The sequence below is a fragment of the Mustela putorius genome, unplaced genomic scaffold, assembly GCF_011764305.1.
Source record: "Mustela putorius furo isolate JIRA1106 unplaced genomic scaffold, ASM1176430v1.1 tig00000508_pilon_pilon_pilon, whole genome shotgun sequence".
In the NCBI taxonomy this organism is placed as follows: domain Eukaryota; kingdom Metazoa; phylum Chordata; class Mammalia; order Carnivora; family Mustelidae; genus Mustela; species Mustela putorius.
In genome coordinates, this window is record NW_025421402.1 from 2,517,528 (window position 1) to 2,536,084 (window position 18,557).

Below are 18,557 nucleotides of genomic sequence, written 5' to 3' on the forward strand. Positions count from 1 at the left end.
TCTCTTGGTTCAGCATTACCTGTGCAACCTTGATATCTATCAAATGGTCATCTCTCGCCAATCTTGGGCCTTGTCGGTGACCCCTTCCCCAAGAATGGTGGAAGATGACCACTATTCCTTCCATTCACCTTCCAAGAGTGGAAGATGAATAAAAGCTAATGGGGGGGGTGGCAGGGGTGGATAATCGCTTCAGAGTGGGGAAGAAGACACCAGTGCCATTGCCAGACTTGGTTACTTCATAGAGCTCAACCATTCAGGTGGTTTCCTGAGGATGATCTCCCTTTCTTTACCTACTTCCTCACCTTGATCTCACCATCCTTTCCCCTTTTAGGGAATTCTCACAGAAAAATAGGCCCCAGAGTCCCAGTTCTTTTAGTTCACATGTGAAGCTATTTTCCCCAAAGCAATATGCAGAGGACTTGGATCACAGGGGGTTCCAGCAGTAGTCTCCAACATGGCCCTGCTGTCTTGAATCACCGGTTCAAACTCCCATCACCTTTACTGTAACTTTTCTCCCAAGGACCCCCACTCCTTTCTTCCATCGTCTTTGGCCATTCTTTCAGTGAGGGCCATGACAGTTCCTTGGACTTCTTTCAGACTCGCTAGGAGGAGATTAAAGTGCTAGTTCTTTTCTTCTGAGACATTTCTGCACTCAGATGAAAATGAATATTTTTGAAGGAGGGGTGACGTCTTCCTCCTCTAGCCAACAAAGGCTAAGTACAAGGCCCTACCCAGCCAAAAATGTCCTGTTACGCCCTATTTATCTGTCGCAGTTAAAAGAAAGCAGAGTGAGAAGTATAAGAATACTTGTTGGCCATCTGAGAAGGGCCTCCCAGAACAGTAAGGTTCTTTTGGATAGGGACTATTGGAATGGAGTGAGCTGTGTAACCACAGCCAAGAGTCTGGCCCTCTATTTTGTAAACTCACAAACTTAATATTATCACCATCCCTGGTAATTGACTTGATTCAAAAGAACCCAGTTCACAAGAGACAGATGCATAAACTAGTATAACTACCAAATGCACAAGAATAGTTTTGAGCACAAGCCAGGGAATTCTTTCCTAAAGGAAAATCTATTAAGAAACCAACTAACAGGGACACCTGGGTGGCTCAGTTGGTTGGACGACTGCCTTCGGCTCAGGTCATGATCCTGGAGTCCCGGGATCGAGTCCCACATCGGACTCCCAGCTCCATGGGGAGTCTGCTTCTCTCTTTGACCTTCTCCTCGTTCATGCTCTCTCTCACTGTCTCTCTCTCAAGTAAATAAATAAAATCTTTAAAAAAAAAAAAAGAAACCAACTAACAATCAGAAAACTGCATAATGAATATGGACTAAGAGCAAGGGGAGGTAGTTAGACCTAAGGAATATTTCACTTGGGTCCTGGTGAGAACAGAATAAAATATCCTTGCCCCATGAGAATGCCAGTCTCTAGTTACTGAAATATTCATACCCACTAGGTCTGGGGTGCTGAGCAAATATCAAATTCTTGCTCTCTGGCTCCTCTTGTTGCCCATCTCCCACATTCTCTCTTCAGCTTGTGCAATTAATTAGACTTAAAGGTTCTTAATTATAGTCACATTGCAAAAAAAAGACTTCTTGGTCTTTACATATAATCAGATGACTAGTGTGAACTGTTCTTTTCACGTAAAGATATACGTTGCTGACATCTCCAGTTCTGTGGAGTGTTCAGTTTATCTGCTTACCTAATTTTCAAGATTTGGTGGGTACCTCACTCTTCACTGCAGATCCGTATGAACTGCACTAATTTTTTCCATAAAATTTCCACATATTTTAAGAAATTATTTGAGAAAGAGAGAGAGAGAGAAAGAGATCTTGAGCAGGGCAGAGGGGTAGAGGGAGAAGCAGACTTTCTGCTGAGGAGGAAGCCCAACCTGGGGCTCAATTCCAGGACCCGGTGATCATGACCTGAGCCAAAGGCAGATGCTTAACCAACTGAACAACCCCCCCCCCCGGCCCCGCCCATGTTCCCCTATATACTATTTTAAAGTCAATCTCAAAAGGAATGGAGAAGTGTTCCTTTAACAGACATCACATGACTGAGGTTTTGTTGACTGTAAACTAAAAGAGGTCAATGGGTTCCCATCCTTTTGGTCTCCTCTTTTTTGAGGTAAACACCCCTCACATCTGGTGATCTTTTGGAGGGTGGACTGGACCAGGTTCTGTTGTCCCTTCATTTGAGGGCCCCAAATTGGTCACAACACTCAAGATGGCCCAGGTAAGTTCACTTCAAAAGCATTTATGGAACAGCTATCACATTCCAAGCACGGTAATTATAAGGACTATGACACTGTCGGTCCTAACTCTGCTCCTGTTCCTTACAGTTGGTTGAGTTTCACAAACCATCGCGATTTAGCTAACTTAATTCCCAAGTAGCAGCCAAGGTACTAGAAACAAGCAAGCAAACAAACAAAGAAATGTATTTAGGAAATTTGGTGAACCCTAGCGGAATAAGGCCAGGTTTATCTCAGTCCACGGAACCTTCAGTGACCGTGTAACTTGAACTCCCCGCGACTGAGAAGCTACCAGTCCACGCAGCCCAGACTCGTAGCCTTCGAGGACCTGGGCGGGGCCACGGCTGCTACGCAGCGCCTCTGCCCCGCCCCCACGCTGCCCTGAAGTCCAGGTTCTCATTGGTTGCGGGAGGAAAAGATGAACCAATCCACATAGACCTTAACGCCCTCCTCTCGAGATCACTTCCGCCTCTAGGGTCAGGCTCCACCCAAGTTGCCCGGCATCACTCGCGCAGGTGGAGTCAAGATGGAGGAGTACGCGCGAGAACCTTGGTGAGCTTTACCACTGTTACTGCTTTCCTCCTGCCCCTCTACCCACGGTCCTCGTCCTCTCTTGCCCAGTGCGCGGAGGTGCGAATTGAGCTCAGTCGCAGGCTTGCTGACCTGGGTTTGATAAACGTAGGCAGCGCCGTCTTAGAGCAGCCAGCCAGCTTCTCAGCCCTGTACTCCCCGGGCCGCGTGTGGCAGCCTCGCCTCCAACAACCCGGCACCCCGATGACCTTGCATTGGATGAGGAGGCCCACGCTTAGGCTTGACGGAGCCTCGGAACCAGCTCCCAACCCGGGGCGTAGTCGATCTTGGGCGGGGTCCGTAATAAATCCCCTCTGTCTACTGAGGTGACCTTGGACGCGTCCCCACGTCTCGCTTTGCTCAGTTCCTGTGTTGAGGAATGGGCAGGAGGCCGCTAAAAGGGATGCCATTCTTAAGGCATTATTTGTATCGTGACCTGTGTCCGCAGGGCGAAGCATTTTCAAGTGTATGGAACAGAGGTTTTACCTAAAGGGCCTGGGTAAGCTCCTGTGGACAGGAGCCTCGTTTTTACCCTTTGAATTCTGCCTTAAGGGAGAAGGGAGACCGGGATTATCTGGAAAATAGAGATAGTAGCATGTGTTCTTTGAGAAACCATGAACAGAAATTCATGTATTCAGTATTTGAGTGGGGTCTCTGTGCGCACCACTACAGGTTTAAAGAGTAACAGCGTGAATAAATCAGGCACATACATAGTTATAGAACAGGTTAATTGCTGTCAGGTCTCAGATTGCCTAAATTTAAGGCTTCTGGGGGTGTTAAGAGGGGAATCAAATCTGGTTACTGCGTTAATCACCTGTTTATTGGGTTAGAGCAAAAGCCAGCGTCATCTTCAACTTGTGAAAATGCCCACGATTTTATATTACCTTGCCAGCAGTAGCCATGTTACCTGCTTTGTACCTTTTTTTTTTTTTTAAGTCACTCAAATGGGATACGGGGCATTTTTCAGCATCTTCCGGCTCTTTAAAATTATCAAATGTAATTATCCCCCTTTCTAAAGTGCACAGAATTCAGCACATTGTAGACTGTTAATCAGCTGCTATTGGGTGTAGTATAATGACACAGGCTGGCAGGAGGGTAATTTTTTTTTTAACTTTGTTGAATTAAAGATATAAGAATAACGAGTTTTTATCTACTACTTGATGAGGTGGTCCTTTTGCTTTCTCTTAGTGCATATGTCCTGAAGCAACACAATCAGTTATCTAGTTGGTTTTGTAGTCAGATCTGCTTTTGATCTTCTGTATTACCCTGTCTGGTAAGAGCATTTTTTCAAATCCTCCAACCTCAAACTGTAAGAATCTTCGTCCTCCCTCCACACCACCCCACCTCCAAACATATACACCATATGCTGTCTGAATTCTTTCATAACTCTGCCTTTCCATGCCTGTTATCACAATCTTACGTGGCATCCTTAAAGCCTTTTGCAACAGCTTCTTAATTGCCCTCATTTCATCCAGCCCATTTTAATACATCATATGGACTTAATCATCCTAAATCCTTCATTTTACCTTTTTTTTTTTTTTTTTCCAAAAACCTATAGTCCCAGTGATATAATGGAAATGATTCGGAGCTTTGGAGTCCTAGCTTTTGCATTTGAATTGTACTGGTTACAACCTATATGATCTTGGGCAGATTACTTAATCTCTGTCTGAGCCTCTGTCCACCGTAAAATGGAGAGGAGACAGGAATACTCTTCTTCACAAAGTTAAAAGTTTAGAAATTCTATTGGAGAATAACCTAACTTTCTTGAAAATCATAGGTCTTATTTGCATCGAAGACATCTAAAACATAGTTGATACTTAACAAATGATAACTTAATCGTGTTATGTTACTTTTTCTCTGTCCCCTGCATTTGTCTAGTATTTCCATTATTTTAGAGTCTAGCTTCAACTTTCCTTCTGTGTAGCCCATCACTTCTCTGTAGGAACATTTTGATTTAGCCAGAGTTCAGAAACTATTTCCATCTTGCCTTTGTTTTATATATCTCTCCTGGAATACTCTGGCTGCTCTCTGATCTGAACCCTGCTGTTCTTTACTGATTTTTTTTAATCCTCAACTAATAAGATCATTTGGACTAGTTCTTTTTAAAGTTACTGGCGCACCACTCTGAGGGAGCCACTAATGCATTCTCCTTTGTCTTTTCTCTATACTTCCCGTTAGTCTTTCTACCATTTTAACACAATTTCCTAATCCTTTTGTAGTTTCAAGCACTGCTTCTTAAGCTATTAAAGTGAAACCAGGTCACCTGGGATCATGTTGAACTGTAGACTCTGATTCAGTAGGTCCTGGGTAAAGTTTTGCAGTCTGCACATCTGACAAACTCCTAGGTGTTGCTGATTTTGCTTTTAGGATCACAAAAGCAAGCCTTGGTTATTAGCAAGGCCCGAAACATCCTGCTGATGGAGTATGTGCTGCATGAGATATCATTCTGTACAAGGTCCTGATTTGTATTATACTTGAAAAAGAATATGATGTTTTGACTGCAAGGTTTTGTATTCTTGTCCACCAAAGGCATAAATTACTCATTCAAATTCTCTGGGAGCATCTGCTCTGAATTCACAAGTTTACCTGAGCAAAGGGGATTGCCCATAGGTTCATTATGTAGCATTTGACCCTTGAGACTAGATCAAAGAAATTGCTTTTATTTACAGTGAGTCTAAAATGAATTTTTTAAGAAGTTTTATTTATTTGACAGATCACAAGTAGGCAGAGAGGCAGGCAGAGAGAGAGGAGGAAGCAGGCTCCCCGCTGAGCAGAGAGCCTGATGTGGGGCTCAACCCCAGGACCCTGGGATCACGACCTGAGCCAAAGGCAGAGGCTTTAACCCTCTGAGTCACCCAGGCGCCCCTAAAATGAATTTAACCGGGGACACCTGAGTGGCTCAGTTGGTTAAGCATCTGCCTTTGGCTCAGATCACCTCAGGTCAAGTTCCACAGCGGGCTCCTTTCTCAGCTGGGAGCCTGCTTCTCCCTCTGCCTGCTGCTCTTCCTGCTTGTTCTCCCCCCTCTGACAAATAAATAAATAAAATATTTTTTAAAAACTGAATTTAACCATTCACAGACTTTTTTTTATAATCCAGATCCCTAGAATAGTAGTTCTGTTCTGATTACATTATTCAGGTTTCATCGTGTTGTATAAGTTAGGTCACTGCATTTGGAAACTGGGTTTACAAATATAACCTCTAAATACTGGACCATGAGAGTATTCTGGTGTGTTAAGTGGATGTAATACAGACCAAAGTTCCAAGTGCTAATGCGACTCAGTGAACCCAGAAAGAATTTCAAACTTTAAAAACTGTTTAAATTGGTTTCCCTCTGCCCCTATTGAATCTTCATTTTGGGGGTCTCAACTTTAACTTCTACTGCAGCTGGAGAGCTTATTTCGATCCCTCGGAGATTGGATCAGCATTGAATATGATGTAATTTCCTACATAGTTGTTGAGTCACTGTTGCTCAGTGCCCAGCTGTGCATAGATGTGCTGATTATTAAAGGAGAATGAAGCACTTCTAACAATAGGGGGTTAAAGCCGGTACCATTCCCTATGGCTTGGAGCTGAATAGATGTGGATATGTTCAGAATTCTTTTGTCTAAATGTTTATTTTACTGGTTGCGGTGGGCCCTGCATTGGGATCTGTTGCATCCCTTACTGTGTTAGGAAAGAAAGCTTTTATGGTTTATGAAGGAGAAATACAATCATCTTTTTTTCTCCCCGTTCTTAGCCCTTGGCGAATTGTCGATGATTGCGGTGGGGCCTTTACGATGGGTACCATAGGCGGTGGTGTCTTTCAGGCAATAAAAGGTTTTCGAAATTCTCCAGTGGTAAGTAGGTGAATGGTCTTATTTTATCATCACTTAAAATCTGGATTTGCTAGTATCACTGATGGCCCTATCAGTGAGCTGGAAATGTATTGTACTTCTGTATTTTTGGTTGCTTCTTTATAGGGTGTAAACCACAGACTACGAGGGAGTTTGACTGCTATTAAAACCAGGGCTCCGCAGTTGGGAGGTAAGCAGAATTTTCCATTTGTACTTCACAATATCTTTTTTTGTTTGGTTGAAGATGAAGCTTAATTCAGTCTTACAGGAATTACTGTCTCTGTAAGTTCTTCTGGATTTACGGTTTATTCAGAAAGTTAACTGGAATTGCTGCATCCATTCATTGGAAAATTTTGTCTCTGTCCTTCAAACGATCAGTGGTATTTTGGTTTTGGTATTTTTGGTTTTTTTCCTCTTATCCAAAAGGAAGACTGTGTCTGTAAAGCTTAGGTTTGTGAATCAGGAGTGATAGCTTCTGGGGTAATAGAAAGCAGAAGAGAATGTGATCGGAAGGATTGGGTTTCATGAGAGAGAGTGTGATGATGCTGCTCCGGCTCCTCGCCAAGGTTAGGTTTTGGATGTCATGCAGAGGTCGATGCAGAATGTGAAAAGAATTCATTACACTTTTTAAACTTGGTTATTCAGAAGATGGGAGAAGAGAGATGATAAAAAAGCTGGAGTGGGGCACTTGGGTGGCTCAGTGAAGCATCTGCCTTCACCTCAGGTCATGATCCTGAGGAATGAGTCCCAGGAATGAGCCCCACATCCCGCTTCCTGCTGAGTGGGAAGTCTGCTTCTCGCTCAGAGCCTTCCTCATCTCATGCTCTCTCTCTCTCTCTAATAAATAAATAAATAAAAGCTTGGAGGCTATATTCATTTACAAAGATAAAGTCAGGTTGAGGAGACCATGTGGAACACATGAAAAGACTAAATACTTTTAGTCATTCCTAAGTAATTTTGTGTGACAGAAGAAATAGTCCTGTCTTTGTTTTTAGCATATTTTTCTTTGGAAAGACTGGCTGAGAGCTGCCATTTATCGGGTGCTTGCTGTGTGCTAAGCACTTTCCTATGGGTTTTATAGCATTATTTTAATCCTCACAACACCACAAGAGGTAAGTATAATTATCCCCATTTTCCAGATGAGGAAATTGAGGCTGAGTGATGATATATCTTTTTCCTTTTCTTTCCTCTGTAAAATGATACCCTCTGGAAAGTAAATAGTGACTGATTTTCCTGTGCTTTAATGGTTACTTATGTTGTCAAGAAGGGTAAGTAGTATTAAAGCACACACCAACCCTGAACTCCCAATATATGCAGAAGACATACAGGTTTTTGTATGCTTTTATCATATTATGCTTTTTCAATGGATAAAAAAACAATCAGGTAAGGTTAAGCCAAGAGGGAACTTAAGGAGACATGACCACTAAATGTAATTTGGGATCCTGGAACAGAAGGACATAAAAACTAAAGAAATCTGAGTTAAATGTGGACTTAACATTGTGCTGATACTGGGTCATTAATTGTGCAGATGCACCATGGAAATGTAAGATGTTAGAAATTGTAAAACCCAACTAGACTAAGTTGTGGTATGAGTGAATTGGGATTGTTTATTTCAGATCCCCGAGATTGGCTTTTTTTTTTTTTTTTTTTTTTTTTTTAAGGAAACTATTGAGAAATCTTTATGGTGTTTTGCTTTTTAAAAATACTGGAATGACATGGGCACCTGGGTGGCTCAGTGGATTAAGCCTCTGTCTTCAGCTCAAGTCATGATCTCAGGGGATCGAGCCTCGCATAGGCTCTCTGCTCAGTAGGGAGCCTGCTCCCTGCCCCTGCCCTGCCTGCCTCTCTGCCTACTTGTGATCACTCTCTGTCGGATAAATAAAATCTTAAAAAAAAAAATAAAAAAATACTGGGGTGACATTTTCAATTTAATTCAGTGAGCATTTACTGAGTTTTTCTTTCTCTCTCTCTTTTTTTTTTTTCCCAAGATTTTATTTATTTATTTGACAGAGAGAGATCACAAGTAGGCAGAGAGAGAAGGGAAGCAGGTTCCCCGCCAAGCAGAGAGACCAACTCGGGGCTCGATCCCAGGACCCCAAGATCATGACCCGAGCCAAAGGCAGAGGCTCAACCCACTGAGCCACCCAGGTGCCCTACTGAGTTTTTCTAGTCAAAATCCAGGGGACAAAGCAACATGGAAAAATCATACTTGTGTCCTGAAGAGACTTCTATTTTCTTTTTCTTTTTTAAAAATATTTTATTTATGTATTTGACACAAGTAGGCAGAGAGGCAGGCAGAGAGAGAGGAGGAAGTAGGCTCTACTGAGCAGAGAGCCCAATGCGGGGCTTGATCCCAGGACCCTGGGATCATGACCTGAGCCGAAGGCAGAGGCTTTAACCCACTGAGCCACCCAGGCACCCCAAGACTTATATTTTCATAGAGGAAACTTCATGGGGGCTTTTGACACATCCCTGCTATTTGTCAAGAATCTTTTACATTTTGGAACAAGATACCCCAGTCTCGTCTTGTATTTTCCCTCCCCTAGCCATAGAGTCAGCCATTCCGCCACAAAGCTCTGGTTCCTTTCAGTTGAGAATGGTGTTTAGAAGCCAAGATCTGAGTACGAAGTGTATCATTGCTTATTGGGGGGTTGTTGTTCCCAGGCTTCTTTGTAATAGAACTTGGGAGTGTATATGTATATATGTAAACACACACAACACAAATCTGTATCTATATCTATATCTATATCTGTATTTGTACATACATGTTGAAAATCATGACTTCACACCAGAACCTCAGTTCCAATCCAGCCGCATAAGGTTTATTCTTACTTTCTCCCTTTTTATATGAATACCTCCATCTTTGTCCTGCCTGGGCAGTGGCACCCCACCCAGGGGATGCCTTTCCACATGAATACATGAAACTCCATGCCAGGCTGAGGTCCCTACCTTATCCTGCTTTGGCTCTGGCTCCTCACACTGGGCCACCCTTCTGGTAGACAGCCTTCTCACCCTGCTTGCACTCAGTCTTATTCTCATCAGTAACCATAGCTTATTCTGGCAATTATTTTTGGAGGATGGGCAGGTTTCAGACTCTCGTGAGGGATTGGGAGAGTCTTGTTTGAGGAATTTAGTGAATTCTAATATACCAAGGCATCAGATCTCTCCCAGGACGTAGAATTACTGAGTTAGAGGAAAGAACTAGTTTATTAGTTTATTTTTTATCTATGTGGTATCTAGTATTGGACCAGAAATGAGGGCTTATGGTATACTGAAACTGGTTATCTACTAGATTTAATGGATAATGTGAAAACCGAAAAAGGATTCTGGTGATGATCTGGTTCTGACATTTGGAGGAACCTAGTGTGTTGCCCTTACTAACATATCCCTACTATTTTGAGATTTCACAGGGTAAAAAATAAATTGATTAGGTCCCCTTTTGGGCAGTTTTTCTTCTTTAATCATAATAAATATAACCACTCTTTATACAGTGCAAGTCATGTGCACTCATGATAGAGAATTAGGATGTTAGACAGACATGAAGAAATTAAGTCATGTGTCACATCACCCAGAGATGCTGCCAGTTAAAATCTTTGTGTTGTCCAAAGTTTTTTGTGTGCTTGTATATGTGTATGTGTGGGTATTTGTTTCTTATTTGACAAAATTGTTTAGGAAAAGTTTAGGTGCCAGGTAATTTGATTTGGTGTGGTTTTTAGTTTCATGCTTGAGGAATAAAGGATAGAAAGGAGAGAGGCTAGGTAATTTCTCTCCCCTTGATGTTCCATAATTCTAACTATTTGTATCATCCATTAGCCACCTTAGCATGTATTGGCCTACACCTCTAATACATTCCAGGATAGCTGGAGTTCTTTGGTATCTCTGTTGGTGATTTTTTTTTTTAGAGTATTATATATGCTCAGTGATACTTACTGAAGAAAAGAAAAAATAGAGGTAAGATAGAGCTATAAAAGGAGAAAGAAGGAAGAAGCAGGGTGGCTTTGTTGTGTTTATTGCTTTTTAAACAGAGATATTTGGTTCTGAAAGGAAGATTTGAATGTGTTTAGCCTGACTCTTCTAGGCTTGGCTTATTTCTTTTAGGCTTTGGGCCATTGCTAATTTTCAAGCTGATACCATACAATCCACGCTTTATTGAAAAGATAAGTATTGGGGGTGCCTGGGTGGCTCAGTGGGTTAAGTCTCTGCCTTCGGCTCAGATCATGATCCCAGGGTATCGAGCCCCACATTGGGCTCTCTGCTCAGCGGGGAGCCTCCTTCCCTCTCTCTCTCTCTGTGCCTGCCTCTCTGCCTACTTGTGATCTCTGTCTGTCAAATAAATAAATAAAAATCTTAAAAAAAAAAAAGAAAGAAAAGAAAAGAAAAGTATTCGGACTGTTGGTTCAGTGCTTATCCAAATTTGTGTTTGCATGTATTTGTTTGGAGTGTGAGAGTTTTTAAGAATATAGTGTTGTTATTTAAAGTTATTTTCGGGGACGCCTGGGTGGCTCAGTTGGTTGGACGACTGCCTTCGGCTCAGGTCATGATCCTGGAGTCACGGGATCGAGTCCCGCATCGCACTCCCAGCTCCATGGGGAGTCTGCTTCTCTCTCTGACCTTCTCGTTCATGCTCTCTCTCACTGTCTCTCTCTCAAGTAAATAAATAAAATCTTTAAAAAAAATAAAATAAAATAAAGTTATTTTTGACTGCTATATTTTAGATATAAGATGAAAAAACGAAATTTCTTTTGTTTTTAAATAAAACAGGTAGCTTTGCAGTTTGGGGAGGTTTATTTTCCATGATTGACTGCAGTATGGTTCAAGTCAGGGGGAAAGAAGATCCCTGGAACTCCATCACAAGTGGTGCCTTAACAGGAGCCATACTGGCAGCCAGAAGTAAGCAATCATTATCTAAAAAAGAGGGAAAAGTAAGCCGTCATTACGGACACACTTGTAAAAGCAAGACTTTTTGGAAAACCTTATTTGTCTTAATTTAGTTATCTCTAATAAATCAAAAAGCATTGCTTAACTCAGCATAGCATGACTGTATATGGCAATTTTGGGGAAGAAAATTAATTTGGAACATTTAAGAATGAGAGCATGGGGTTCTAACCTATGCAGTGGTTAAGAGCAATTCAAGTTCCAGTTCTGCCATTTAGTAACGTGTGACTGGGCATTTTGCCAAACTTTTTGTGACAACCATAGTTTCCTCATTGGCACTCTGGAGTTAATAATCATACCTGCCATATAGTATTGTTATGAATGAGGAACTTAGAACCATCTTCTGGATCTTTGGGTCAGAAAGCAAATACAGAATTTGGGGGTGGGGGTTTAGTGGTTTAGGCAAGGATCTGTAAACTTTTTCTGTAAAGAGCCAGATGGTAAATATTTTAGACTTTGTAGGGCTGTGGGGGTCTTTGCCAACAGATGCTTAGCTCTATGATAATAACATGAAAACAGCCACGGATGATATATAAATGAATGAGCATGACTGTGCTAATAAAACTTTACGTAAACAGGCAATGAACTGGATTTGACCTATGGACCTTAGTTTGTTGGCAACCTGGTTTTTAGCCAGTGAGAAAGGAGGGTTGGGAATGAGGGTAGCATGAACCCTGCGGACAGCTCTTTCCTTTATTGAGTCTTCTTTTAAACTAGTTTTCTATTAAAGTAATCTCTTTGTTATTATTGTATCCAGATGGACCAGTGGCCATGGTTGGGTCAGCAGCGATGGGTGGCATTCTCCTAGCTTTAATTGAAGGAGCTGGTATCTTGTTGACAAGATTTGCCTCTGCCCAGTTTCCCAATGGTGAGTCTTCTTCCTGCTTACTACCATAGCTCAGACGCTGGAATGGCCTCTTGATACTTAGAGCGAACCTGTCTTCTAAAATATGGTAGTTTGTGATTTCTGCATTTGCCATTGTTCATGAGGATTACGATAATAGGCCCTGGTTCTATTTGAAATGGTAGATGTGGCTGTGGTTATTGTGTTTAACCACAGTAACCAAAATGCTTGGTTAGATGGTTTGCTGTTGATCCTTCTTATAGTTCTCAGGTTTTTTTGTTTTTTGTTTTTTTGTTTTTTTTAAAGATATTTATTTATTTATTTATTTGACAGAGAGAAATCACAAGTAGGCAGAGAGGCAGGCAGAGAGAGAGAGGAGGAAGCAGGCTCCCTGCTGAGCAGAGAGCCCGATGCGGGACTCGATCCCAGGACCCTGAGATCATGACCTGAGCCGAAGGCAGCAGCTTAACCACTGAGCCACCCAGGCGCCCAGTTCTCAGGTTTTGTCAGTGCTTGTGTGCATATTTCTAAGAAATTGCCAGTCATTTTAGAGGTGTTTGAAGAAAGGTCCTTGCAGATGTGTGACTGCAATGGTAGTCCATCCACAACCTCTTACTGTACATGTATGTATGTGCCAGGCACTGTTCTAGATGCTGGGATATAGTGGGAACCAAGCACTTAAATTCAGGTGGGAGGAGACCAGCTAACATGTTCACAGATAAATGAGATTTGATTGTTTTGCTTGCTTCGAAGAGGATGAAATAGAGTGATAGAAAGTAGCTATGTTTGGGAGGGTCACTTAACAGTTGGCAGGGGAAATTTTTTTGAGAGGTTGGTAAAATAATTTGTTGCTGATTGTTCCTTTTATCTGATATATAGGGAAAAGTTAAATCATGGGCTGAGTGATCATTACATGGTCACGTAGTATTTGCTCAGCTGTTAAATTGTGTACCTTCTGGTAACCGCAGAAAACTTCAGTTGTCTGTAAAGGGCCAGTGTTCCTTGACATTGGAAGGAAGAATAAAGATAATCATGAGGGTTTAGTAGGAAAAATTTGACCTGGCATTTGGGGAAGGAAATATACAGAATAGCGACACATGTTGAAAATTATTTTTGGAGCCTGGAAAAGATTCAGCATAGAGTTAGGAATAGATCATAGTTCCCAGTTTGATTTGATTTCCCTGAGGCGCCTAGCAAGGGATTCAGTGTCTCTTTGGCACCGTTGGTAAACACTGCTCAGTAGATGCCAGGGGTGTTCTAGGGACCTCCTAGATCCTCTCACTTTCTGTTCCTGCTTTTTAATCATTACTTCTGAGTTAATAATCTGTTATGATGGACACATTCTAATTTTGCTTCTTAGTTTGTTTTTATCACTTTGGTGTGAAAGGCTTCACATAAAACATCAGAAAAGTTTACTTTTTTTCAGAAATTCAGAAACATGTAACAAAAACGTCAGTTATGTTGTCTTTCTTTCTTTCTTTTTTTTTTTTTAAGATTTTATTTATTTATTTGACAGAGAGAGATCACAAGTAGGCAGAGAGGCAGGCAGAGAGAGAGAGGAGGAAGCAGGCTCCCTGCTGAGCAGAGAGCCCGATGCGGGACTCGATCCCAGGACCCTGAGATGACCTGAGCCGAAGGCAGCGGCTTAACCCACTGAGCCACCCAGGCGCCCCTCTTTTTTGTTTTTTTAAGTAGGTTCTTCACCCTGGGGGCTCAAACTCACGACTCAGATCAAGAGTCTCATGCTCTACTGACTGAGCCAGCCAGGCGTCCCAAGTTACATTGTGTTATAGAAATTAGTCTAGGTTACTTTGCTTTAGCCTTTTTTCCTCAGAGGAAATCCTTAAAAGAACTATATTTGAGATAGGAGATGCGTTTCTGAAAAGCTGTGTTGGGAAATCTTTGAAGAGTTAATCATATTTTTCGAATTAACTGATGTGAAAAAGTTTTTAAAACAGTGGGAAATAAATGAAGTAAAACTATCTAAGTAATAATGATTATCTTTGGTTTATCTGTTTCTCTAGTTTTCTGAAATGAACAGATAATGCTTTTATAGTGGGAAAAAAAATGTATCATTGGATTGAAGCATTGGAAAGCTTCAGGGAATTTTATCACTGCCCTCTTTCTCTCTTCTGTACAGTTATGTTTTAGTCTGCTTTAGTTTCCCTGAGGAAAATAATTGTGATTATGCCCATAAAAGTCTTTTTTTTTTTTAAGATTTTATTTATTTATTTGTCAGAGAGAGGGAGAGCGAGAAAGCGAGCACAGGCAGGCAGAGGCAGAGGGAGAAGCAGGCTCCCTGCTGAGCAAGGAGCCCGATGGTGGGACTCCATCCCAGGACGCTGGGATCATGACCTGAGCCGAAGGCAGCTGCTTAACCAACTGAGCCACCCAGGCGCCCCCCCCCCTTTTTTTTTAAGAGCCACATTTTTGGGGGGTGCATTGGGTGGCTCATCCTGTTAAGCATCTGACTTTGCTTTTGGATCTGGTCTTGATCTCGGGGTTGTAATATTGAGCCTGTGTCCATCTGCGTCGTGCCCAGCCCAGGCTTACATTTCTCCCTCTCCCTTTGCCTCTGCCGCCCCCCACCTCCCCAACTCACACCCTTCACACTTGCTCTTTCTCTCAAATAAATCTTAAACAAAACAAAACACTTTTTTCCCTCAGTTCACAGGCCCTCCCATCCTTTGAAAACTAAATATTATAAGACTTTGTTTTACAGCAAACTAGGGGATGTCTTCCCATTTCGGAACTCATTCTCTAACTGGTTGTATAAACCGGGTTACTGATTGCTCTTAAAACATGACTAAGATACTTAAACTTTGTGAAAATAATTTTAAATAGCTACTGAAAAATATGTCAAGATGTGCGAGATTTTTGCCATCTTTATAGCAGCCTGTTACAGCAATTGCTTTAAAAACTTGAATTCACTTCTTGCTATAATTAACCCATCGGACTTTCCTGGCATACCCATTGAGAGCTGTTCATTCTGGAGCATAAGGGAAGCCAGGCTGTCGTGATTTACCACATTTGGAGGCACTCTCATGAAAATTTAGGCAGTAGAAATTCAGAGGACAGCTCTAAGGTAGCACATTATTTTTATTGAGTTGATTGATTTGCTCTCTACAGAGACTTGTTCTTTTTAATTGTGTAATAGTAAGGTGGTTTTAAGATTCTTTTCTTTCTTAACTGCAGGTCCTCAGTTCACTGAAGACCCTTCTCAGCTGCCTTCAGCCCAGTTACCATCTTCACCTTTTGGAGACTATCGACAATATCAGTAGGACTTCTTTCCCAGGATTTCTGTAACAGAATGAGCTGTAGTTCAAGAAGGAATTTCAGAAGATAAGTTATAGTCTGTTTTTAAAGCCACAGGTGGGACAGCTATGGCCAAATAGGCTTTGAAGAGACATTTAGCTCTTTTTTCTATTTAAGGGAACATTGCAGGGGTGGGGCGAAGACATTAAAAGATAATACATTTATTTATTCACAGTTGGATTGCATTTGTGATCAAAATAAATGTCTAATACCTTTAAAAGAAAATATAATAAATGCTTAGAAGATGAAGGACTACAGGGCAAACAACAGTGAGACGTGACCATCATTTCTTTGGGGATTTCTCTGCCTGGTTTTGTGTGTTCTGTCAGCCAAACAATAAAAAACTGGAATTCGCTCTTTCTTTTAAGATAAGTTGTACAGTTCTACTTTTCAACCTCGAATACTTCAGATAATGCAAATTGTGTTGAAAATTGCATGATTTATAGTTAGGCTCTCATCTCACTTGAAGTAAATTATGTATGAGAAGAATTATACAGAGTTAACACGGATTGTCTCACAGTAGATACTGTGTGGATTGAAGGGTGAGATGAAGTACCCTTTACTTTGAAAGTAAAATATGTGATTTTTTGGTTTTGAAGATGTCAGATGTAAAATTTCCTTTACCTTTGAGGCTCCTGTGTCTTGATTCTTTTTTTTTTTTTTTTAATATATAAAGATTTTTATTTATTTATTTAGAGCGGGTTTGGGGGGACGGGGTGAGGAGCAGAAGGAGAGAGAGAATCCCAAGTCGAATCCATGCTGAGCATGGAGCCCGACTTAGGGCTCGATCCCAGGACTCTGAGATCATGGCCCAAGCTGATACCAAGAGCCAGACGCTCAACTGACTGAGCCACCCAGGTGCCCCTCCCGTGTCTTGATTCTTGATAATCAGCAGCCTCACCAAAAACAACTTCCTTCCAATTCTACCTAATTCTATACAAGAAGAATTCATGCAGGGTATAGTAAGCCCTGGAAAAGTTTGGTATTTACTGTGTGCTTGAAAATAAAATGTATGCTGGTTTTAATGTGTTCCAAGTCCCCTGAAGCTAATCTTCATAAAGGGTGTATTTTGGGGTCTGATTGAGCCTGGAAAATGGATTAGCATTTCAGAATAGGCCATTTTACTGTTAATATTGGAAATGACATGTGGCCTTACAGAAGGCATGATGCTGTTATCCATTTTCCTACATCTGTGCAAGATGGAGAACAAAGCCGTGTGGCTATGGCGAACACATAGTTCTCTTTTGGCCCAATGCCATACACATAGTAAGCATTTAATTACTAATTGTGGTTTCATCTTTTTTCTGCTTGGTAGGATATATATAAAATACTATTTATCATTTTAACCATTTGTAAGTGTAGAGTTCACTGGCATTTAAATATAGTTCAGTGTTGCATAATCATCACAATTATGTATATCCAAAACTTCTCATTATCACCAACATCAATTCTGTACCCATTGAACAATAACTTCCCATCCCTGTGCCTCCCCCATCCCTGTAACCACAGTGCTACTTCCTGTCTCTGAACAAGCCTATGAGGTACCTCTATAAGTGGAATCATACAGTGTTTGTCCTTTGTCTTATTTCATTTAGCATAGTGTTTGAAGGTCCATCTGGTTTTTCTTTTTAAAGATTTTATTTATTTATTTGAGAGAACGAGTGGGAGGAGGGGCAGAAGGAGAAGAAGCAGACACCCCGCAGAGCTGGGAGCCCAGCACAGGACTCCATCCCAGGACCCTGGGATTGTGACCCGAGCAAAAGGCAGATGCTTACCTGATTGAGCCATCCAGGTGTCCCGAGGCTCCATCTATTTTGTCACATATATCAAAATTTCATTTCTTTTGATAGCTGATTAAATATTCCATTGTATGTATATACCACATTTTATTTATATATTCATCCACTGACGGATACTTGGGTCACTTCCACCTTTTGACTGTTGTGAAGAATGCTGCTGTGAGCGTGGGTTAGTCCCTGCTTGCATCCCTGCTTACTGTTCTTTAGGATACATACCTGGGAGCAGATACTGGGGCTTCTGGTAGTTCTATGTTTAACTTCATGAGGAACCGCCAAACTTCTCCACAGCAGATGTACCATTTTATGCTCCCCCAGCAATGCACAAGGGTTCCAATTTCTCCACATCCTCCCTTACCCCAATTATTTTCCTTTTCAAAAAAATTATAGTCATTCTAGTAAGTGTAAGGTGTTACCTCATGGGTTTGATTTACATTCTCCTAATGACGGGGCATCTGGGTGGCTCAGTGGGTTAAAGCCTCTGCCTTCGGCTCTGGTCATGATCCCAGGGTCCTGGGATCAAGCCCCACATTGGGCTCTGCACAGCCAGGAGCCTGCTTCCTCCTTCTCTCTACCGGCCTCTCTGCCTACTTGTGATCTCTGTCAAATTTAAAAAAAAAAAAAAAATTCTAATGACAAATGATACTGTGCTTATTGGCCATTTGTGTGTCATCTATGGAGATTTGTTCTTAAGAGAACTCTAACTTTCAGCCACAAACACAAGGGGATGGCTATTGGAAGAGCAGTTCAAAGCTGAGAAAATGTTTAATTGCATACAGTTCTCAAGATCTGAATTCCTTCTCTTAAATGGTATATCAGTTTGGAAAGTAAGTTCCTTTCTTATGAGTTCTGATTCTTTAAATATTGGGTATTATGTGATGTTGATATGTTTTTGCCATTTTATTTATTTATTTTTATTTTTAAAAAATATTTTTGTTATTTATCTGACAGATCACAAGTAGAGAGGCAGGCAGAGAGGGAGAGGAGGAAGCAGGCTCCCCGCTGAGCAG

The 18,557-nt window shown here is 41.5% G+C and overlaps 1 protein-coding gene across 1 annotated transcript; it reads left to right on the forward strand.

Annotated features, from left to right (window-relative positions):
* Positions 1–2,747: 2,747 nt before the first annotated feature.
* On the forward strand, positions 2,748–16,118 carry TIMM17A (translocase of inner mitochondrial membrane 17A). Its single transcript, XM_004756290.3, has 6 exons — positions 2,748–2,805; positions 6,561–6,660; positions 6,784–6,847; positions 11,419–11,547; positions 12,350–12,460; positions 15,632–16,118. The coding sequence occupies exons 1-6, from the start codon at positions 2,780–2,782 to the stop codon at positions 15,715–15,717; spliced, it is 516 nt and encodes a 171-aa protein (XP_004756347.1). The 5' UTR covers positions 2,748–2,779; the 3' UTR covers positions 15,718–16,118.
* Positions 16,119–18,557: the final 2,439 nt, after the last annotated feature.